Genomic DNA, 23,877 nt, shown 5'->3' with positions numbered 1-23,877 from the left:
CTTTAGAGGGCGGCGGTGAGTGATGTTTGTTTATTTGATGTTCGTTAATAACGCCTTTAGAGGGCGGCGGTGAGTGACGTTTGTTTATTTGATGTTCGTTAATAACGCCTTTAGAGGGCGGCGGTGAGTGATGTTTGTTTATTTGATGTTCGTTAATAACGCCTTTAGAGGGCGGCGGTGAGTGACGTTTGTTTATTTGATGTTCGTTAATAACGCCTTTAGAGGGCGGCGGTGAGTGATGTTTGTTTATTTGATGTGTGTTAATGACGCCTTTAGAGGGCGGCGGTGAGTGATGTTTGTTTATTTGATGTTCGTTAATAACGCCTTTAGAGGGCGGCGGTGAGTAGGCCTAATTGGACTGGGCTAGAAGAGCAGCAGTGAGGGACTCTCTCATGCTGTGGCACTTTTTTGTGGTTACAGATTCTCTGTTTGTACCAGCTGTCCATTTTTTTTTTACTTTCTCAAAATAATTGACTTTTTTTTTTATAATTTTGCCTTTTGTCTAAATAACTTGTTACTTTCTTAAAATGTAATATTTCGTTATATGGACACAGTCAGAATTGTCTTAATAAGTGAAAATTTCTGGAAAGTCAGTTTTTTGAGTAAGTCATTACTTTTGATAAGTCATTAATTTGGCATACTGCCAGAAACACAGGTAATGGGTCAAAAATAGGGAGAAACATTTTCTCTCCTGCACTTTTAGAAAAAAAGATACTAAACGGTCACTAAGGTGGTACCCCTAATATCACTGGGGTGGTACATCTTCTTCTTAGCTTTAGTTGGGGAAAGACAAATGTAAGGTACAGAGGCCGTATAACCATCGTTTTACTTTTGAGAGTACGTTTAATTTGTTTGCACCTTGATGAACAATGTACCCGTACGGTACAATGTACGGTACAGTGTTCTGACAGTGTACCTGGCGAGAATTGGGTTCCACAGACCTCAGCTTCTGCCCCCACACACAAACAATTAATTACACATTTATGTCCAGTTTTTATGACTGTACATTATGTTAGGTTTAAGGAAAAGACACAAATTCTCTTGCTTCTCCTCAGTGATATAAAGGACAGTGTTAAAGTGAGCTTATTTCCCCTGAGGTCATGCTATGCTAATATCCAGTGCAGGATGTGATCCGCTACTCGGTGTGTATTGTGCTGATTATGTTAGCTGCTGTGGGCGGCTAACACACACACCGGTCTCCTCTACAGAGCGAGCCGCAGAATGGACTTCAGCTAATTAAGCTGCTAATGGTTTGTTGGAGGGCTGTTATTTCCCTGATGAATCTAATCAACGTGACGGATGACATTAGCAGCAGTGTTTGTGGGGGATCATTGAAGTTTCTCATTAGGGTAGAATGTTTTAGCTCACCATACGTTTCTGGCTGTTTGGTTGTTTAGTATCTGAAACAATAGTTGAGAATTCACGTTAACGTAGGTTCCTTAAGGGTTTAATTGGATTTTATGTGGACTGAGTGGTGAGTGGATAATCAGCTCTTTACATATGGATGACCAGCAAACCAGCAGTGTGTGTGTGTGTGTGTGTGTGAATGCAGGCATTAATGCAAGCCTGTGTGTGTAAGTGGACAGAGATGTTCACACTTTGCTTCATGTAGTCTCAAGTTTCTACAGTGAAAGTCGATGATGGTGAATCAAGTCTTAAGTCCTTGCAGTGCGAGTCTGAGTCAAGTCTCGAGTCTGTGAGGTGTGAATCTGAGTCAAGTCTCAAGTCTCTGGGTTCCATCTGGTGTCTCTAGGGTGTGAGTCCGAGTCAAGTTTTAAATCTCTGCAGTGAGAGTTCGAGCTCAAGATGAGTCTGAGCTGTGTCTCAAGTTCCTGGGGTGAGAGTCTCGAGTCTCTGCAATGCGAGTCTGAGTTGAGTCTCGAGTTCCTGAGGTGCAACTCCAAGTCTCTGGCCTCTTAAGTCCGAGTTGAGTCTTGAAGTGCGAGTCTGAGTCTCTGAAGTGCAAGCCTGAGTTGATTCTCGAGTTTCTGAGGTGCGAGGCCCAGTCTCTGGGGTGCAAGTCTGAGTTGAGTCTCGAGTTTCTGAGGTGCGAGTCCAAGTCTCTGGAGTGCGGGTCTGAGTGGAGTCTCAAGTTTCTGAGGTGCGAGTCCAAATCTCTAGAGTGTAAGTCTAAGTGTGAGTCTTGAATCTCTGCCGCGCCAGTCCATGTCGACTTTTGAGTTTCTGAGGTACGAGTCTGAAGTGAGTCTTGAGTTTCTGGGTTCAAATCTGAGTCAACTCATTTCTCTGGGGTGTGAGTCGGAGTTGAGTCTCAGGTCTCTGGGGTACGAGTCTGAGTCAAGTCTTGAGTCCCTGGGCTTCAAGTGCGAGTCGAGACTTGGCTTTTCGAGGTGAGAGTCTGAGCCAACCCTCTGGTCTTTGAGGTCAAAGTCTCTTGAGTCTCTGGGTTGAGGGTCTGAGTTAAGTCCCAAGTCTCTTATTTCATGATGGGAACTTTAGCAGCACAACAAAAAAATGATAATAATGTTATAAATGGAGCAAATGTCCATTACTTTAGTTTAAGGCCCCTAATATCAACACAATGTCATTTGCTTCATCTTATGTCATCTCGCTGTTACTAGCATAACGTTGCTGTCAGAACAAAACCTCGTATCTCCAAAGTGGTAACTTTACAGGAGAAGGAAAAAACCTACTTTACTTTCAATTTAAGTCAATGGAACCAGAATTGTACTAAGTCATTTTAGGCTGTGTCTTTTGGTCCATTCATCATGAAATTTACACACAATGTACAGAGCAACAGGTATTTTCAAATTATGTCAAAAACTGAAAAACGACAAAAATTGAGATACAAGGTTTTGTTCCAACAGCAGCGATAAGCAAGTCATAAACATTCAAGTATTGCTTCATAAATATGTTATTCAGTGCTTATGCATGTGTTATGTAGTCCATATGTAGGCAGCCTTCAAATAAAGTGCTACCCCTTTTATTTTATTTTATTTTATTTATTATTTATTTTTTTATTATTATTATTTATTTTTTAGAGATTTCAAGCACTAATGGGTCTGCATACTTGGTGGTCTGTGTCTGAACAGAACAGGATTTATTCCAAAAGAAAATCCCCTATCCCTCGTGCATGTCCTCATCAGGGAATGAGTGCTGGGATTGATTAATCTTTGGGGAGAAATGTCTAATCTGATTGTGTGCACTTCTCAGAAACTGATACAGTGCTGCAGCGCCTGTGTGGATGGAAGTGTTTGTGTTTGAGGCCGAGGCAGAGCTATCGATGGAGAGTCTGTATTTACATAGTGTCACTCTGGAGCTATACTGGGACTCGTTATCATCATATTCACACACACACACACACACACACACACATACAGAAGCTATGCTGAGGGCCGCTGAGGTCAGAGTGTGTGATGAGGCGAGGGTGACCGTGGTGAACAGAGCGTTTCCTGTATGAGGATGGGGTCAGCCCTTATTTCAGCAGCTCTCGCTTCACCTCCACCCGCGCAGAAATGACTTTTTCTGCTCCAGTCTGGAGGATGGGAAGCTGTCTATATCTCTCTCACTGCAAAACAGTTTAAATCTGATTGGCGGAGCCACGACTGAGGCTGTAAAATACTCATATATGACCACACATATCAATTGAATTCTGTTGCTTGGCAACAATCTCCTACTGTTAACAGACTACATTGCATTATAATTAATAATAAACTGAAATATTCTTTGAACATTGCTTATTTAATCAAAGCAGTAATGCACTATATGGACAAAAGTATTGGGACCTACCTCTTAATCATTGAAATAGGTGTTTGATTCAGTCTCATTTCCACAGGTGTATAAAATCAAGCACCTAGCCATGCAGCCCGCCTTTACACGCATTAGTGAATTTGATTGTGTTGCTGTAATAGGATGCCACCATTGCAACAAGTCGGTTCATGAAATTTCTTACATCCTGGATGTTCAACCATCAACTGTGAGAGGTATTATTGGAAAGTGGAGGCGTTTAGGAACCACAGCAACTCAGCCACGAAGTGTCAGACCATGTGAAGTTACAGAGCGGGTCGCTGATATGATGCATAAAAGTCACCAATGCTCTGCTGACTCAATAACTGCAGAGTCCAAACCTCCTCTGTCATTAACATCAGCACAAAAACTGAGCGCCAGCAGCTTCATGGCAGGGTTTCTATGGCCGAGCAGCTGCATGCAAGCCTTACATCACCAAGCACAATGCCAAGCGTCAGACGGAGTGGTGTGAAGTGTGGAGTGATGAATCACTTCTCTATCTGTCAGTCTGATGGACGAGTCTGGGTTTGGCGAATACCAGGAGAACGTCACCTGCCTGACTGCACTGTGCCAGCTCTAAAGTTTGGTGGAGGAGGGATGATGATATGGGGTTGTTTTTCTGACCCTGAACCCCATCCAACACCTTTGGGATGAACTAGAACGGAGATTGCGAGCCAGGCCCTCTCGTCCAACATCAGTGTCTGACCTCACAAATGCTCTTCTGGATATGAATGTCCAAAAATTCCCACAGACTCTCTCCAACATCTTGTAGAAGCTTCCCAGAAGAGTGGAAGCTGTTACAGCTGCAAGGGGAGACCAACTCCATATTATGCCTATGGATTTAGAATGGAATTCATAAAAGCACCTGTAGGTGTCCCAATACTTTTGTCCCTACAGTGTGTCTTTGTAATGGCTGTGTGCTACAGAGTGTAACCTGTGATTTCACCTCAATTAAAAAAAGTCACACCTAACACAGTAATTTTACAGGTATTTGTTTAGTCTACGTATAACATTTTTGAGTGATAAATGTTGTCGGAAAATAATCAACAACTGTTTTTTGGGGGGTTTCATTGAATTCTTTAAAAATCTGACATCTCTTTGTAAATCTGGAAGCCAGATTCTTAAACGAAGAAGAAATGTTTTCGAATTCCTGGCATCAGTGTGAAAATCTCAAAAGCCATTTTGAAATTCATCAGGCCTTTTTTTAACTTCAAAATATCAATTCTTATACTTTTATTTCCAGTTAAGATTACCAAAATAAGTGAAAGAAGAGCCAAGCTGTTTGATAAGGTATCGTAGTGTCAGAAATTTGAAACTAAATCTGAGAAAACCATGCTCGCTACAATTTCCTTTTGTTTTGCTGTGTCTAATTCTTTCCTTTAAAATGCCCTTATAGTGTAAAAGATTTTTTTGCTCTTTTGTAATGTTTATATTCTTAATTTTGTAAAGAATAGAATTTATATTTTTTGTCTTTATATATATATATATATATATATATATATATATATATATATATATATATATATGTAGTTTATAAGGTATAAGTAATAAGCTGTAACTTTGTTAAGTAATTAATAAGGTTATTACCTTGTTTGTTAATTCTCCTCTTAACACTTCTTCTTCTTGAGTGCTTTGCTCTCCCTTTGCTGCTAATAAAGGATTATCTCATCTTTTCCGCAGAGGAGATCTTCCAGTCCCACATTGCTCACTGGTGGTCTCCAGATGGCGCCCGGCTGGCATATGCCACCATCAACGACACGCTGGTGCCCAGGATGGAGGTGCCCATGTTCACAGGATCACCGTACCCAACGGGCAGAGAGTACCACTACCCTAAAGTAAGACATGTAAACATGGAGAGTGGTTTACAGGTCAGCGTTGCAGTGTATGTGTACGGATCCACATTAGGGAACGGGGGCAAACTGACACGTGTTTTTTTTTTGGGAATAACATGAAGTTATTAAATTATAAATACTACTGTTATTAAATGTTAAATAGTTTAACATAAATAAATTATTTATTTACAATGCTAATGATTGGATCACCAAATCATGTTGTAAAATGTGATATTTTTCCATATGTTATTTTATTATAACTTAATTCTTGATGTTATTCATCTTTCTTAATATTTTAAAAAATATCTACAGCTCAGATTTCTTCATTTTTATTCATTTTCCATTCCTGCTAATTATGTGAAACCTGTGAAGTTCCACATCACTAGCACATTAGAGTCATTTTATACCTTCATCTGCGGCCAGATTGCTCATATTGCACATAATAATATCGTCATATTGTTGAAAACATTGATGCTAAACTTGTGGCTGATGGTTCTGAACTGCTGAGTGGACGTTTAATGGTGGTGTGTTTGTTCAGAGAGCTCATTCTGTGATGATCTGCAGGTCCTGTGAGGTTTTTGAAGCTCTGGTTATTATTCTAGGCAGGAGAGGAGAACCCGGTCATCTCTCTGTATGTGGTCAACCTGAACGGCCCCCTGCACACCATCGAGATGAAGAGACCAGAGGACCAGAGGATAGGGTGAGGAGCCCTGCTAATGCTAACGCTTGTCACTATAGTAATGCAGCTTTGCAGAAAGCTTTCTTCAGTGCAGTATACACTGTAAACACAGTAGTACGAGGTGTGGGACGGGATGATGTAAACAAACAAAAAAATAATAATACGTAACGAGAGTCGCCCACTACTAAACATAATACTATTAATGAATATTATATTTTTATTTTACATGATTATTTACACTTTTAAATGTCTGCTCCAAAAATCTGTAAACTAAATTTGACTCCATATTGACACCTACTGAGATCATAACATATTATATAAAATATTTACATTTTAACCCTTTAAACTAAAGTGAGAGTTCAGATTTTAATTCCTCACCGTCATAATTACAAAACTTACATATTAGTTTCAGAGCAGTTGCTAAATAGTTTATAGTAGTCACTGAATAATAAGCATTAAGAATAATAATTGAATAGCATATAATTTAGGAGGTTAATATGGTGGTGGAGATGATGGGGCACGACCAAACATGTTTTTCTAAATAATTTTTAAAATATGTCAGCAAGAATAATACGATTTTTTTATATAAGCAATCTACACATCTCTGATAAAAGTGAAAATAAATTTACTGCAACCAAAAGTGGTGAAAGTGCAAATCGCTGCTGTCGGAAGAAAACCTCGTATCTCCATTTTTCAGTTTTTGACATTTTAAAAATGCCTGTTGTCCTTTACATTGTATGTAAATTCCATGATGAAAGGACTAAAAGAAACAGCCTGAAATGACTTGTAAAAAAACTCCATTCTTTCATTAAAAGTAAAGTATGTTTTTTCCTTCTCCTGTAAAATTACCATTTTGAAGGTTTTCTTCCGACAACAGCGAAATGCTACAACTTCATAATTAGCTGTAACAGACTGAAGGTCTGGTTGTAACGTGGCTAAAAAGGTCTGTTAAGTTGACTCAAACACAGTTGATTCAGTACAATAATTCTTTGTTGTTTGAACCTGATAACACTTCCAACCTCAGGATGTAAAAATATCTGCATCCAAATAATTATGAACAGTGAAAAGACTCTGTCAAACTCTGACACATTTAATTTACACCATAAAGCAGAACAGCAGATATCAGCACAATACAGTTGAAACATATTTACATAACATCTGTAGTTTGTTTTTTGATGAATCAAAAATAAAAATTCCCCAAAAATGAACTGTTTTGAATTTAAATGGGAGTTTATGGACTCTTATTGTTTTCTTCGGAGGTCTTAGTTGTAACACAGTGTTTAAACTAACTCTGCTGTGTGGGGGGTGTATTTTAGCCTGTCTAGCTCTCACTTTGAATTCTATATATGCTTCAAAGTAGTTCTATATAACAGCCACCAAGAGTTTACAGTAATATAAGAGTAAATTCTGGGACTTGCACACGATTCCATAATCAAAAATCACTTATGATTAAAAAAGTTACTTTTATGGTACAAAAGCAGTCTTTAGGGTGAATATGGAGAAATACCTGCCTGATTGCTGTGAGAATTTGCGGATGATGTTGCTATGGGAACACAAGATGATCAAAGTCATATTCTGCTCGACTACATAGAACATCTGTTGAACGTCTGACCCTGCGTTCAGTTGTGCCCCCCTCTCCCCTTATCAACATATTTTAAATCAATGCCAGTAAGTTCATTTAAAATATACTTGCGTTTTGAACTCAAGTGGATTTTTGGATGCCAGACATTCAACAAAATACAATTGCCCTTTTCTGCTATTACTCAAGTTGAAAGATGGAGTTTTCCACCACTGCCTACACTGCAGTCCTGAGAGAAGGTTATTACTCCATTCTGAAAAAGTAGTTTTAGGACGGTGTGGAAAATTTCATGTGATGAATGGTGTTAGATTGAGTTTATAAATCAGTGTGACTCAGCTCAGATCCCGTAGAACCACAGCATCGCACGATTTACTAATCTTCACTTCTTTAACACAATCGTGGGCGCAGTTTCAGCTTACTGACTGCACTGATTCAGCTCATGTATACAGATGGAACACTAAACTGTGCGGCCCAGGAGATCACTGGTAAAATAAAAGGTTAAGGAAGTATGAAATATGAACATTCTCACATTACTTTTCAAGAAAGAAAACATTCAACGTGTTTTAACAGAAAGCAACTGCAGTCAGGTCCATAAATATGTGGACTTCAGCAACATTATTATTTTGAAATCAAATAATATGAGCTTAAAGTTCAGACTTTCATCTGAAATTATTTACATCAAAATCAAGTGGACAGTAAAGGAATTACGACCATTTCCGTACCAGATGTTGGGTTTCTTCGTGGGTAATGCTCTGCCAGGCCCTTACTGCATTTCCTGTTTGCTCTTGGAGTGTATTACCCTCGGTTTAGCATTCAGTATGTGAATTACATGCTCGGTTGGATTGAGGTCAGGTTATTGACTTGGCCATTCCAATTCTTCACCTTAAAAAGTCCTGGGTTGCTTTGCGGTATGTTTTGGGTCATTGTCCATCTGCACTATGAAGCACCATCCGATGAGTTTTGAAGAATTAAGGCTGAACCTGAGCAGATAATACAGCCCTAAATACTTCAGAATTCATTATGCCGCTTTTGTTAACAGCTACATCATCCGTAAACACAAGGGAACCTGTTCCACTGGCAGCCATACATGCCCACACCATAACACTACCTCCACCATGCTTTACAGATGAGGTGGTTTGGATCATGATCAGTTCCTTCCTTTCTCTTTGCTCTTCTCTTCTCATCATTCTAGCACCAGTTGATCTTTGTCTCATCTCTCCTTAAGATGTTGTTCCAGAACTGTACGGACTTTTTATGTGTTTTTTTGGCAAACTCTAATCTAATCTGGCCTTCCTGTTTTTGGTGCTTAACAACGGCTTACACCTTGTGGCAGACTCTCTGTATTTACTCTGGTGACGTCTTCTCTTGATTGTTGACTTTGACACGGATACACCAACCTTTTGGAGGGGGTTCTTGATCTGGCCAACTGTTGTGAAGGGTTTTTTTTTTTACTAGGCACATAATTCTTCTTCCACCACAGTTGTTTTCTATGGTTATCTGAGCCTTTAGGTGTTTCTGAGCTCACCAGTGCATTCCTTCTAAGTTATATGTAAACGGTTGTAATTGTAATTCCACTGTTCACCTATTTTTGAGGCAAATGCCCTCAATTAAGGCTTAAATTCTGCACTTTGAGTCTGCATATTCATTATTTAGTTTTAATAACTTTGTCAACATTCAAGTATTTATGGACCTGATTGTATGCCTTCAGCATTCAGCTTCATCTTAATCAAATATCTTCCTTGGTATGAAGAGCAGGTTTTGTCTCAATAATGATTTGACAGTTTTCTTTTCCAAACTGCTGTTAAAAGCACACATATTAAACCATCTTTGGGCCACTCTTTTGGCCCAAAGATGGTTTAAACAGCTGAAAGGTTTGAGTGCTGACATCACAACAGGGGATCGAATAGGCATTATTCTCAAGGTTGTTTTGTAGTTTGACTGAATAAAAAATAGCAAAAAAAAATAGATCTAAACAGTCGAAAAGCTAGATGTCCCCAAATATTTGACTGGCAGCATACAACACCGTCGGTTTTCTCTTCTATCATGTAAGTGCACACTCGAATGCTGTTATTCCATAGTGATGGGCAATGCCTGCTTTAACAGGCAAGGTTTTAGGCTGGCTTAAGATGATGAAACTTTCATGCAACATGTACATTGCATGCAACAATTTCCAACTTCACAGTAACACGAAGCAATTAAAAATGACCAAAGTTGCACGCAACACATTAAGTTACTCCTCTAGAAGCCAAATTAGGCATGTGTTGTTTGACTGTTTGGTCAGTTGTAACATGTTTACATTTGTATTTGTTGCATTTTTCTTCTTCGTATAATTTTTCAGGCTGTTATTTACCTCTTTTGTCTTCGTACCTATCGACCTTGACTTTTCAAAGCTGAGTCTTTGAAAATGAATATTTAATTTTATTATGATTCTACCTTGATGCTTCACTCATCCTGTCCAAGAAGCACTGTATGTGTATTGAGGACCACATCTTGTTCTGTCTAAAATATAGAAAATGAATAATTTAACGCAGATCACTATGACAGCAGGCCAAAAAATTAATAACAAGCAGCCTTTTGAACAGCTGTTAGCGTTAGCTGGCTAGTTAAACCAGCTGGTTGTGTTGCGTTTGTTTGTTGTCATGGCTCAGGAAACTGACAAAATAAAAAACTGCCAACGTTACATACAGTTAATGAGGACAAGTCAATGCTCACCCACCCAATAAACCACCTTCTGTTATTTTTCTGATGTGGTGAGACGTGATTATGTGATGCATTATTGGCATTTTGATTAGCTGTTTCCTGAAACTTGAGATGACGTTGTGATGCAGCTGTTGCGACTGAGTTTCAAAGAGTCACAGGACACCACCTTATGCAGTGTAAGTTTGAAGCAAGGTTCCTCTGTGTACAGCCAGCCTAACAGCCCTGGTTCACTTTACTAACGAGTTATCAGCCCTATAATGACTTGAATCAGGTGTATTAAGCAGGATAATTATCCTGGACTGCAGCAGGAGATTATTAGCATATGCAAACACTTTGCTTTTTTTCCCAGAGAGTACTATGTTACCATGGTGAAGTGGGCCACGAGCACAAAACTGGCGGTGAACTGGTTAAACAGAGCCCAGAACATCTCCATTCTGACCCTGTGTGAGGCCACTACAGGAGTCTGTACAAAGGTAAACACTCAACCACTAACACAGCTAAGCAGCCTTCTCCAAAATACCAGCACGAGTGTGACATTTTAGAAATAAGCGTTTGAAGCTCTGCTGAAGAGGTGAAATCATCTCATTTAATAAGAAGACATGTAATAATGTGTATATAACAGGGCTGCCCTGTTTAATTTGGCCTTATAGAAGGTGCCCTAACCCCCCAACCCCTTTTAATCTGAGTACAAGATTATTTAACTTATTTCAAGACGCTAGATAGCCACAAGTTAAGATGTTCACTAAAGAATAGAACAGAATGTGAATGTGTGTGTGTGTGTGTGTGTGTGTGTGTGTGTGTGTGTGTGTGTGTGTGTGTGTGTGTGTGCTTTTGCCATCTGTGTTTCAGAAACATGAAGATGAGAGTGAGGGCTGGCTGCACAGACAGGTAACAGAACACCTGCATCCTCTTCACACTCTTCACATTGAATTACTATATTATTATAAACAATAATTACACAAATAATGATTATGGTTAGTGCTGGTGGATGCTGTATGTTAATCATTTATGTGCAAAAGTTTAAGCAGCCAAAAAACCTGTTTAAAACAATTAAGTTTTAACTATTAACTACTGTCTGAGCAGTAAATGTGTTTTTGCCAGTGAAACACTGTATAACATTAGACTAAACACAAATACATGAGTACAGACATAAACAGACATAAATAAAACATGGTAAGAATATGTTGTTTTCGGTAAACTTATTGATATGTTTAGAAAAATGCAGTTAAAAGAAGACAGGTTTGATTCCTGACTTCTCACTTTAGTGAAGGACTGATTTGATGAGTGAGGTCAGTTCATTTTATTAAGTAACTAATTTTATTAAGTACTTACATTTTTTATGTGTAGATGCACTATTTTTTATACCATTATGTCTGTAATAGTTATCCATGTACTTTTTACCATGAAGAAAAAAACAAAACTTAATATACAGCCATACACTATGAACATGCTGTCATTAAAAAGCTATATTACTGTTGCATACTAACTTATTTAGGACTCGAAGTTAAGGATTCTGACCTTGACGAGGCTTAGAGATCTGTTTTAACTTGAGTCTAGACTGTCTTGACACGAATATTTGTCTGAATTGATTTGAGACATGACTGTGTTGACTTGAGACTTCCTGTACTGACTTGATACTTTACCGTACTGACTCGAAACTTGACCGTATCAATTTGACACTTGACCAGATTGACTTCATACTTGACCATATTGACTTGATACTTGACCATACTGACCTGGTACTTGACCATACTGACTTGATACTTGACCATACTGACCTGATACTTGACCGTACTGACTTGATACTTGACCCTATTGACTTGATACATGACCATCTTGACCTGATATTTGACCATATTGACCTGATATTTGTCCATATTGACTTGATACTTGACCGTCTTGACCTGATACTTGACCATATTGATTTGATACTTGACCGTCTTGACTTGATACTTGACTGTACTGACTTAATACTTGATCATATTGACTTGATACTTGACCATATTGACTTAATACTTGACCATACTGACCTGATAATTGACCATCTTGACCTGATACTTGACCATACTGACTTGATACTTGACCGTCTTGACTTGATACTTGACCATATTGACTTGATACTTGATCGTATCAATATGACACTTGACCAGATTGACTTGATACTTGACTATATTGACTTAATACTTGACCATACTGACTTGATACTTGACCGTCTTGACTAGATACTTGACCGTATTGACTGATACGTGACTGTATTGACTGATACGTGACCGTATTGACTGATACGTGACTGTATTGACTGATACGTGACCGTATTGACTGATACGTGACTGTATTGACTTGACACTTGGCTGCCTTGACTTGGTACTTTATTATCAACTCTATATTAAATATCAAGTCTAGTTTCAACCTGATTGATAAGGATGGGTATCGTTTATACAAATATCTCACTGCATGTATTATTCTAAACTTCTTTGAATACATTACTGTAAAGCGATAATATTAATTAATATCAAAACAGTTTCAACTGGATTGTGGTAATTGCTCGCCTGCTCTGTTGTCGCGACAGAACGTGAAGTTGTTGTGTTGAGGCAGCCGGTGGAAATGTAGTTTTGATGAAGTGTAGTGCTTTTGTTTATGATAATCCCTGCAAGACTGTGCATGAGGTGAAATTGCTTTTCATGATTAGTTTTGTTTTTGTTTTTTTATTTGCATTCTTTTGCCCAAAGGCTTAAGTCATGAGATGTTTTACAACAGAATTACTTTCAGCACTGCGGCAGATCCAGTCCTGCGGGGGCTCGTCCGCTGTTAGGCGGTGCATCTTTTTAATTATGAACAATGTGATACATGCTGCGTGTACTGTAGGTTTCAGGGCTGAGGACATAACCTTGTGCTTTAGAGCTTAACTGTTCTGTTCTGGTGGTACAGCTCATGCAATTTGGTTAGAATTAAATATTAATGGGGCGTGTCCATCAGTAGTCAGAAGTTTTATGTACATTTGTTTTTACTGCAGAATGAGGCTCCGTTGTTCTCCAAAGACGGGCTGAAGTTGTTCTTCACACGACCAATCCCACAGGGTGGCCGAGGGAAGTTCTTCCATATCTCCATGGCCATCTCACAGGTACACCCAGAAACACCCAGGCTTGATCACTGTTGAGTCTAAACGTCTTTTAAATGCAATCTTTTTAGCCAGGTTAAGTAGTTTAAAAGGTCTCAACAAGCAACACACTATGCTGGAAACAAAAGAAACTCCAGAAAAGAAAGATAGTTATTGAAACATATCAGTCTGACACTCCAGCGAATCACAGTGTGTGCCATTATCTCCGAATGGTGAAAACTTGGAACAGTGGTGAATCTTCCCAGCAGTGGCCAGCCTACCAAAATTTCACCAAGAGCACAGCTGTGACTTTCTGTCATATCTTGTTTGCAATGACAAAAGCTCTGAGCATTTTGCAGCGATCTTCTGTGGACCACTGAGTCAAAAGTGGAGATCAGGGGTCCCGTTCGTCTGGCATAAAGCTAACAAAGCATTCCACACTAAGAACATCATACCACAGGGAAACACGGTGGTGGTAGTGTGATGGTGTGTAGGGATGCTTTGCTGCTTAATGGCCTGGACGACTTGCCATAACTGACATACCCATAAATTCTGCTTTCTGCCGGAAAATTTTACAGGAGAATGTCCAGTTGTCACTCCATGATCTGAAGATCAAGCGGAATTGGACAATAATCTGATTTTGGAGTGGCCTAGTACAAGTCCTGAATTTTATTGCTCATGCTGTGTCAGGAATTTAAATGGGCAGTTAATGCTCAAAAGCCCTCCAAAGTGTAAGAGTAAAGAAAGGTAGTATATATATATATATATATATGTATATATATATATATATATATATATATATATATATATATATATATATATATATATACTTATGTAGGGAAAGGAGGGAAATAAAATTTTGAAACTAATAAAGGGACAGGGGAAATTATAGTCATGATAACACAATTAAACAATCAAAATACACCACATTCAGTTTGTATTGAAGCTCACTAGGTTTCTCAGACAAAAATGATTTTGGTCCCATCAAGCATTTTTCAGATTTTTAAACTGTTCTAAAAATGTCAAAACTCAGCAGAAGCCTATTTACTTCAGCGTTTTTAGTCAGTTTATGTCAGCTGTACCAAATGTTGGCATCTTTAATGAAGGCTCAGCCAAAAAGCTTGTTTCGGTAGAATCAAAAAAAAATATCCAAATGTTTCTATTTCCTTTGGAATAATGACAGCATTCATACAGATGGTGCCTGTTTTCTGAGATCTGACTGGGTAATGCAGTTCTAAGGCCTATTCTCTCAACAGCTTTTCTCTACATACAGAACCAAAAATCTCAGCCTCTAAAACACTGATATACATGAAATTTTGAATATTCACATGTTAACCATGTTCTCAGAGGAACTTACAGAAGGATTTCCTAATATATTGCTGGATTTATGCTAGATTTAGTGCTATAAAATCACCCAGAAAACATTTAATAATAATGATGCATAGTGTTTCCCTGATTATTACAAATATGTGTATGTATATATATATATATATATATATTGCACACACACAGCTTAATGTCCATAGAAAAGCATTGACCAATAGAGTGAGACGCTCTCAAGCAACCGCACATGAGCCTAAATTCACCATGCCCAATGACAACCGTGGGCTCGAGGGGTATAAAGCCCCCCAGCACTGGGCTGTAAAGCAGAACCGTGTTTTCTGCAGTGATGGAGCCCCATCCAGTTGGAGTGATACAGAGCTAATGATCTAACATCAGTCCCTGTGTTTGTGCATCATGCCGTTGAAAAAAATCTCAGTCTGTGCCTCACTGTAGAATTAGCACATCGCTGCTGTCTGAACAAAACCTTGTATCTCCAAAATCGTAACTTTACGGGAAAGGAAAAACCTGCTTTACTTTTAATGTAAGTCAATGGAACCAGACTTTTTTCCAAGTAATTTTGGGCCGTTTCTTTTAGTCCATTCATCATGAAATTTACACACAATGTAAAGAGCAACAGGTATTTTCAGATTATGTCAAAAGCTGAAAAACAACAAAAATGGAGATACGAGGTTTTGTACCGACAGCAGCGATATACGACCCTGACATGCTACTCCTGTAAACAATGCCATGGAGTTGCTGCTGTGGGGATTGTTATTTTTAGTGGTTGATGAAGAGCTTTGACTGTCTTGATTATCTGTTTAAGATCTGTTTTTTTGTGTTACATCTTTCCATTTTAAATATCTTTTAATCTGTTGTTGTAGATGAACAAGTGTGCCTGAACAATGAGTTCAGTGTCCATATTTCACAAAAAAACATCAAAATCTGGTTTATTCCTCTGCGGGGTGACAGCAAAAGTTGGAGAATGTAGCTCGATGAAACCTTCCACGTGATATGCGGCCGTTGGTGCTAGTTTTCCATCACTGCTCTATTGAGACGCATAATGTAAACTCAGCGTTAGTGTTTTCCTGCTCTGAAACACCGACTCAGCTCATGAAAGGCTCCCTAATTATCTGATTAGCTGAATCAAGTGTGTTTGAGAAGGGAAAACACAAAAAAATGCAGCGTGTCAGAACCGAAGATGACTCCTGCTGTCTCTGCAAAGCTTTTTGATCTCATTTGATCTTCCATTTTGATCCCATCGTCAAAAACATCAAGAGGTTAAGAAGCATATCAAGCAGTAAAACCTCCAGACAAGAGCAGGGTTAGAGGGCATCTCTTCACTGAACATCATCATCACACAGCTGCTCTAAGAGATCCACGCTGAGGGCAACGCAAGGACAGAGAGGCAGAGAGAGAACTGAGACAGAGTGAGGAGGAAATTCTGCTCCTCTGGGCTGCACAGGATAGAGAGGTATAAACAGGCAGACAGGAGGAGGAGTTTTACATCCTCAGTCATTTATGTCTGAGGTTCACCCCCTGATTTCATTTAGAACACTTAAAGTAAATATTATATTAAAATATAATATTAGAATTAACATTAGAACCCTCTCTGGAATTCTAAAATATAATAACAGAACTGTCTCTGAAGTTCTAGAATGTAATAGAACTCTGAAATTCTAGAATGTAATAGAACTCTGAAGTTTTATAGAACTCTCTAAAATTCTAGAATGTAATAGAACTCTCTCAATTCTAGAATATAATAGAACTCTCTGAAATGTAATGTTAGAACTCTCCATGTAGTTCTGGAAAGTAGTGTAAGAGCTCTCTCTGAAGCTCTGAACTGTAAGGTTTGAGCTTTCTCTGAAGTTCTAGAATGTAGAATTGGAACTCTTTCTGAAATTCTGCAATATAACATTTGGACTCTGTATAAACTTCTAGAATGTAACAGTAGTACTTTCTCTGATGTTCTAAAATACAGTAGTATAACTCTCTCAGATATTCTATAATGTAATTAGAACTGTCTCAAATGTTCTAGAACGTAATATTATGGCACTCTCAGATGTTCTAGAATGTAATATTATGGCACTCTCAGATGTTCTAGAATGTAATATTAGGACACTCTCAGATGTTCTTGAACGTAATATTAGGACACTCAGATGTTCTAGAACGTAATATTATGGCACTCTCAGATGTTCTAGAATGTAATATTAGGACACTCTCAGATGTTCTAGAATGTAATATTAGGACACTCTCAGATGTTCTTGAACGTAATATTAGGACACTCAGATGTTCTAGAACGTAATATTATGGCACTCTCAGATGTTCTAGAATGTAATATTAGGACACTCAGATGTTCTAGAACATAATATTATGGCACTCTCAGATGTTCTAGAATGTAATATTAGGACACTCAGATGTTCTAGAATGTAATATTAGGACACTCAGATGTTCTAGAACGTAATATTATGGCACTCTCAGATGTTCTAGAATGTAATATTAGGACACTCAGATGTTCTTGAATGTAATATTAGGACGCTCTCACATGTTCTTGAATGTATTATTAGAACGCTCTCAGATGTTCTAGAATGTAACATTTTAAGTCTGTCTGAAATTCCAGAGTGTGGTGTTGAAACTCTCTCTGAAGCTCTAGAATGTAGAAAGACTTCCATAAATTCTAGAACACAATATTTAAACTCGCTGAATTTCTAGAATGTAAGAGAACTATGAAAGTCTCAAAAGTAATATTAGAACTAGACTGTAATATTAGAACAGTAGAATGTGACACTGTAAGAATTCCTCAGAGGGGTGAGGGCTGAGTTCTGTATCCAGCTGTGTGATGGTTTATATGTATGCTGCCTGTATTTGATGCTGTTCTTTCCTCCTCCAGCACAACACCAGCTCAGACACGCTGCTGTCCATAACATCAGGCGACTGGGACGTGACTCAGGTTCTGGCCTACAACGAGCAGAGCCAGCTAATGTGAGCAAACACAGCTGACACATCCCACATTCCGTTTGAGCTCAGCTCACTCTGCACCTTCACTGCACCTGTGTTTGATTCATGAACTCCTCCTGGCCTGCAGAGCGCTGGATAAAAAAACACACTTACACCTGGATTATACTTTACAGAGGCACATTAACGGCATGCCCTGCGGCTGGAGCACAGGCCTCACAGACGGAGCGCTGCACTGTAGACTTTCAGGGCCACAACATGAAGGCTTTGTTTTGGTGTGTTGGTTTTTTGTAGCATTTAGTAATTGTGTTATTATGTGACAGATACTTCCTGAGCACAGAGGACGACCCTAAACGACGACATCTGTACAGGTAAGCTGCTGGAATGAGTGACCAAGGCAAAAAGAACACAGTAAATTTCTGATTCTTCCTAACTGTGTGAATAAACTTTAAGTTGCTTGCAAACACTTGAGAACTTCAACTAAATATGTCTTGACTATGACCTCAAATCTGACCCTTAAATTAAAGGAAGAGTACAGAGAAAAATCCAGTTTCCACAATTATTCCCATTTACCCCAAACGTAATCAGCCAATACGTGCTGGTGTCGTAAGTTTGTTTCTTTAGGCTAATGTAACTAAGAAGTAATGAAGGCTTATTTACACCAGTTTGCATCGTGCAGACTGCATGCTTGAATCATCACACACTTGCCTCAAACTGTGTGGAGTTGTTTAGTAAACTCTAACAGACTTTCTCATATGCTTTCTGATGCTGTATGACACTATAAACGTGGACTAAAGTGCATCGTATAGCTATAAACAGTAATGGCAGCCAACTTGATACATTTATACACCATCAACTTTATTAGAAACATCTTGTACTTCCACTCACTGACCACTTTATTAGAAACACCCACCTTGTACTTCCACTCACTGGCCACTTTATTAGAAACACCTACCTCGTGCTTCCACTCACTGGCCACTTTATTAGAAACACCTACCTTGTACTTATACTCACTGGCCATTTTATTAGAAACACCTACTTTGTACTTCCACTCACTGGCCACTATATTAGAAACACCTACCTTGTACTTCCACTCACTGACCACTTTATTAGAAACAGCTACCTTGTTCTTCCACTCACTGTCCACATTATTAGAAACAGCTACCTTGTTCTTCCACTCACTGTCCACATTATTAGAAACACTAACTGTGTACTTCCACTCACTGGCCACTTTATTAGAAACACCTACCTTGTACTTATACTCACTGGCCATTTTATTAGAAACACCTACCTTGTACTTCCACTCACTGGCCACTATATTAGAAACACCTACTTTGTACTTCCACTCACTGGCCACTATATTAGAAACACCAACCTTGTACTTCCACTCACTGGCCACTTTATTAGAAACACCTACCTCGTGCTTCCACTCACTGGCCACTTTATTAGAAACACCTACCTCGTGCTTCCACTCACTGGCCATTTTATTAGAAACACTGACCTTATAGCTTGACTATGTAGCTGTAGAGCTACAGACTGTAGTTTGTCTGTTGCTGCACAGTTTATCAGTCCACCTCTACTCCATTCATCATTGGTCAAGTCGAGTGAAGTCAAGTCAGGACTGCTGGACAGTTGTTGTCCATATATTATTTGGGTGGTGGTCCATTCTGAGCACAGCAGTGGCTCTGACCTGGTAGTGTGTGTGGTGCTGGTACAAGTGTATCAGACACAGTGGTGTTGTTGGAGTTTTTACACACATCATTGTCAATACTAGGTTGAGAGTGGAATGCCACCCAAAAATATCCAGGCAAGAGCAGCTCTGTGGTGAGAAAATGACCACTGATGAAGGACTAACACAAACTGTACATCAACAGAGGAGCTACAGTCTCTAAATATACAGCAGCAAGGTGGAGGGTTTCCACTAAAGTGGCCAGAAAGTGTATTATTCAGTTTTATAGTCCTCTGTTTGATGTGCTGTGGTTAGAGCTGAATGAGGATGCCGTGTGCTGACTTTCTCACTGTGACGTTCTGGCTGTTTCAGCGCGGACACGGTCGGCCCCTTCAACCGCCGCTGTCTCTCCTGTGATTTTTCCGACAGCTGTGGATACGTGAGCGGCTCCTTCAGCCACGACATGGCCTACTTCCTCCTCAGCTGTAGAGGTAACTGAGCCTCTCTTTCTCTCTGTCTTTCTCTCAAATTCTACATTTGATCACTGTCCTTCTTCAGGGCCTCTGTGAGCTGAAACACAAAGGCAGTTTTCTCCGTTCAGACGTTATTCACAGTGTGCCACCCTTTCTATTACCGGCCCTGAACAGTCTGAAGGAACAGATTCTCTCCATCTCTGTAAGAGGGTGAAGATCCTTGAGGACGATGGAAAAGAGAAAGCAGCATTCAGCAGCAGAGCGGTGGATGAGAATATGGATAATCAGAGAGAGAGACAGTAGAGATTGAGAAACAGAGGGGGGGCAGAAAAGAGAAAGGGAAGAGAGAGAGAGAGAAAGACAGAGTGAGGGAGAAACAGAGAGAGAGAGACTGAGTGAGGGAGAAACAGAGTGAGAGAGAAAGAGAGATGAAGAGGAAGACAGACAAAAAGACAAAGTGGAAAGAAAGAGACAGTGAGAGAGACAAGAGACAGAAAAAGGGTGAGAGAGGGAAAGAGAAAAATAGAAGATAGAGTGATAGATACAGCGAGAGAGAGGACAGAAACAGAGTGATACAGAGAGAGAAAATGATAGTGTTATTGAAACAGACAGATAGAAACAAAGAGAGAGAGAGTGATATATACAGCGAGAGTGACAGAAACAGAAAGAGAGAGACATAGAAAGAGAGAGACAGAAACAGAGAGAGAGAGGGAGGGACAGAAACAGAGAGACAGGAGGTGATATATAGTGAGAGAGACAGAAACAGAGAGGGAGAGAGAGAGACATAGAAACAGAGAGAGAGAGAGAGAGAGTTTGTGCTTGGCCTGTTTCCTCAGTGTTATTGTTATCTGTCCTGTTCTCTTTCAGCAGAGTGTATCGATCATTTCATTATCTCTTGTTTTGTGTTTTTTTCCTCATCCTTCCTTTCTCGTACACAATGCTTGTGTTTGTATGGAGCAGATTTGTTTAGAAGCCCCTCTGGAAGCTGATCTTGTTGCTGTTCTTGTTGTTATTGAATAAGCCAGACAGAGCACTCAGACAAACTGGAACGCTGCAGGGATCGGTGACCTCTGTAGAATCTCTAATGGGTAAACTCTGGGATACATTCAAGGGAATACAGCACAATGTAAAGAAAAAAATCTGAAAAAATACAAAAAAAAGATTTACATTGATGATAAATAGTGTTACCAACAAATTGCAGCTGTTTTTTGAGCTATTAGCTGATGTTTGTTAACGTTTTGACTTGTCGCACAGATCTTGATGTTTCCAGCATAGACATCCTGAAGGTTGTTATACTACGTTTAAAATTCTCACTTGCTGATTGGACAAAGAGTTAAAAGTCCAGAGTTATCTCTGTCATTTTGATATACTATTTATATGTATTTAAATTATTATTTATATACTTACACAACATCTCTGTCTTAGTAACTTTTAAGGAGAAGGAGAAATAAATATATTTTTAACGTTAAATGTCAGTTAATTCAACATTTATATGATGTGTTTTTTTCCAAAGTAATTTCGAATCATTTCTGTTGGTCTATTCATCATGAAATGTTCACACAATATAAAGAACAGCTGGTACATAATGTAAAAAATACATATAAGTTACATTTATATTCTGTATTGTGGGTTCAAAAGGTTCAAAAAGGCAATAACCTTTCATCAAATTTAGATTTAATTCCAATGTATGGATTGAAATTTGAATTTTAATGAACTACAAGTTTAAAATAATTCATATAAAATCAGAACCTGCTTTTGTTATTGCTATAGCTGTAATTTATGAGAGTTAAGCTGAACCAAAGTTCATATATATTTGAAAAGAAGAGAATATTTTGATAGTCTAGGCAAACATCACTCCAAAATGTATGATATTCTTTGTGGTGCACCACAGGGCTCCATACTAGGCCCAGTTTTATTTTTTATCATGCATGCTCCCACTTGGACACATTATTACCAGCATGGAGTCAGTTTTCATAGTTGAGCATATGACACACAATTATATTTATCTGTAGAGCCAAATGACACTAGTTCCCTAAATAAACTGACAGCCTGTCTGTCAAGCATTATTACATGGATGAACAGAATTTTATAGAACGAGCATGGAGTCAGTTTTCATAGTTAACCAGACGACACACAGTCATATTTATCTGTAAATAAATATCTGACACCAATGCTATAAAAAGTAAACTGACAGTCTGTCAAGCATTATTACATGGATGAACAGATTTTTTTAACTAAATGAAGAAAAAACAGAAATCCTCATTATTGGAAATGAATCACAGGCTTTACAAACAAATGATGGTTAGAAATTTGGGTGTAACATTTGGTTCAACATTGTCATTTAAATCACACGTTGAACAAATCTTAAAAAAACAGCATTTTTCATATTTTTACATTTTTTTTCTGTTTTTGTTTTACTCTTTTTCCTGTTTTTATTCTTATTTTTTTAGATTTGCTGCTTACATTCTTTTACTATTCATTTAGCTGTTTTACTGTTTTGCTATATTATGTTCTGAATTTTATTTTTTATATGTGAAAGGTACTATATAAATAATTTTTCTTATCATTAGTGCTTTTATTACTATTAGTAGTTATGCCACAGTTTTGTTCTGGCTATTTTACAGTACTTATTTCTGTTCTATTTCAGGTCCTACAGTTCCATTTGTGGCCATCTATAGCATTCAGGACAGACAGAGTGAGTACTGTTCTGTCCACTTTATTTCTCACGTCCACTGTGTTTCGAGTTCATGAACAAAATATCCTGTCGGGTGAATGAAAGTGTCATTCATTACTGCTTTAGCTGAGTCAAGGCATGTGTGCTCACTGTTTAAGTTATCAATTTATGTCTCGTTAAATGTCTCTGAGATATTCTGGGACAACAATATTCTGCAGCTGTCACTACAGCCAAGTGAAGCCGAATAAGGCCAGACCAGGAATGTTATGAGTATAAACCTTTTAAGAAAGTGCAGAGCTTCAAAGGACATATGAACGTGGCTTCATTGTCACTGCCCAGATGTTATTGTTGAAATCCAATGTTCCTAGCAGTATAAACAGAATTAAACAGTTGAAATTACTTCATTATTGTAAAGCCAGGCATACACTGTGCGACTGTAGAAATCTTGTTGACTCACACTGTACGTTTGAATTGCCTATCATGTACAGCCAAAGCCTACGATTTACATACACACACTGTCCGAAAACACTCGGTCCAACTGACATACAAAACAACACCCTGCGCTTTTGAGTCTTGAGCAGAATAATTGGCTGAATCTCAAACGGCTCCCTGCTCCCTACATAGTGCACTACATATTAAAATAGTTGCTCCTGCACCCATAAAGTGCATCACATGTCTAATAAATAGCCTTCTGAGATTTAGCCCTGTGTGCTCTACAAAGAAAAAAAAACAGCGTTTTTATATACACCTCACAGTTCAGCTCAGTCCAGCGGAGCAAAGTCGGCATACATAGACGCTGGCGATGCAAATGTGGACTTTTTGCCTCCGTGTAGGAGCAGTGGTTGTCATTGTGTGTGCTTTTGGGTGTGACTTTGAGGAATCGGTTTGTGAGGCTGTTCAGACTGTGAGACAAGTGACCAAAATTTCTGACATGTCAGAAATCCATCCCATCGTCCAACTGCTCAATCGGCGCTCCTTTGGGCAGTTAATTAGGTATCATTTCTCCTCTCACACTGATTGGCAAACAACGGCCGACAAAGCTGAAAATCGGCCCGATCTTGAAATTCAGTCGGCTCCGACCACATCGGGCTAAAATCGCACTGGCTTTAGGGATTTGTGTAGGTTATAAAGAGAATCCTCTCACTAAAGCAT

The 23,877-nt window shown here is 38.8% G+C and overlaps 1 protein-coding gene across 1 annotated transcript in view; it reads left to right on the top strand.

The window, feature by feature from the left end:
• dpp6a (dipeptidyl-peptidase 6a) overlaps positions 1 to 23,877 on the top strand; it is a 507,676-nt gene that overhangs the window by 450,533 nt on the left and 33,266 nt on the right. The window contains exons 9-17 of the mRNA XM_036581752.1: positions 5,428 to 5,582; positions 6,182 to 6,279; positions 10,887 to 11,010; positions 11,387 to 11,425; positions 13,551 to 13,658; positions 17,845 to 17,936; positions 18,233 to 18,280; positions 19,951 to 20,069; positions 22,699 to 22,746. Coding sequence (XP_036437645.1) covers positions 5,428 to 5,582; positions 6,182 to 6,279; positions 10,887 to 11,010; positions 11,387 to 11,425; positions 13,551 to 13,658; positions 17,845 to 17,936; positions 18,233 to 18,280; positions 19,951 to 20,069; positions 22,699 to 22,746 — 831 coding nt within the window. The remainder of the gene's footprint in view (positions 1 to 5,427; positions 5,583 to 6,181; positions 6,280 to 10,886; positions 11,011 to 11,386; positions 11,426 to 13,550; positions 13,659 to 17,844; positions 17,937 to 18,232; positions 18,281 to 19,950; positions 20,070 to 22,698; positions 22,747 to 23,877) is intronic.

Source organism: Colossoma macropomum, unplaced genomic scaffold (genome assembly GCF_904425465.1).
Source record: "Colossoma macropomum unplaced genomic scaffold, Colossoma_macropomum, whole genome shotgun sequence".
NCBI lineage: Eukaryota > Metazoa > Chordata > Actinopteri > Characiformes > Serrasalmidae > Colossoma > Colossoma macropomum.
The sequence above is the reverse complement of the archived record's forward strand: the minus strand, read 5'-3'. Positions and strand labels throughout refer to the sequence as shown.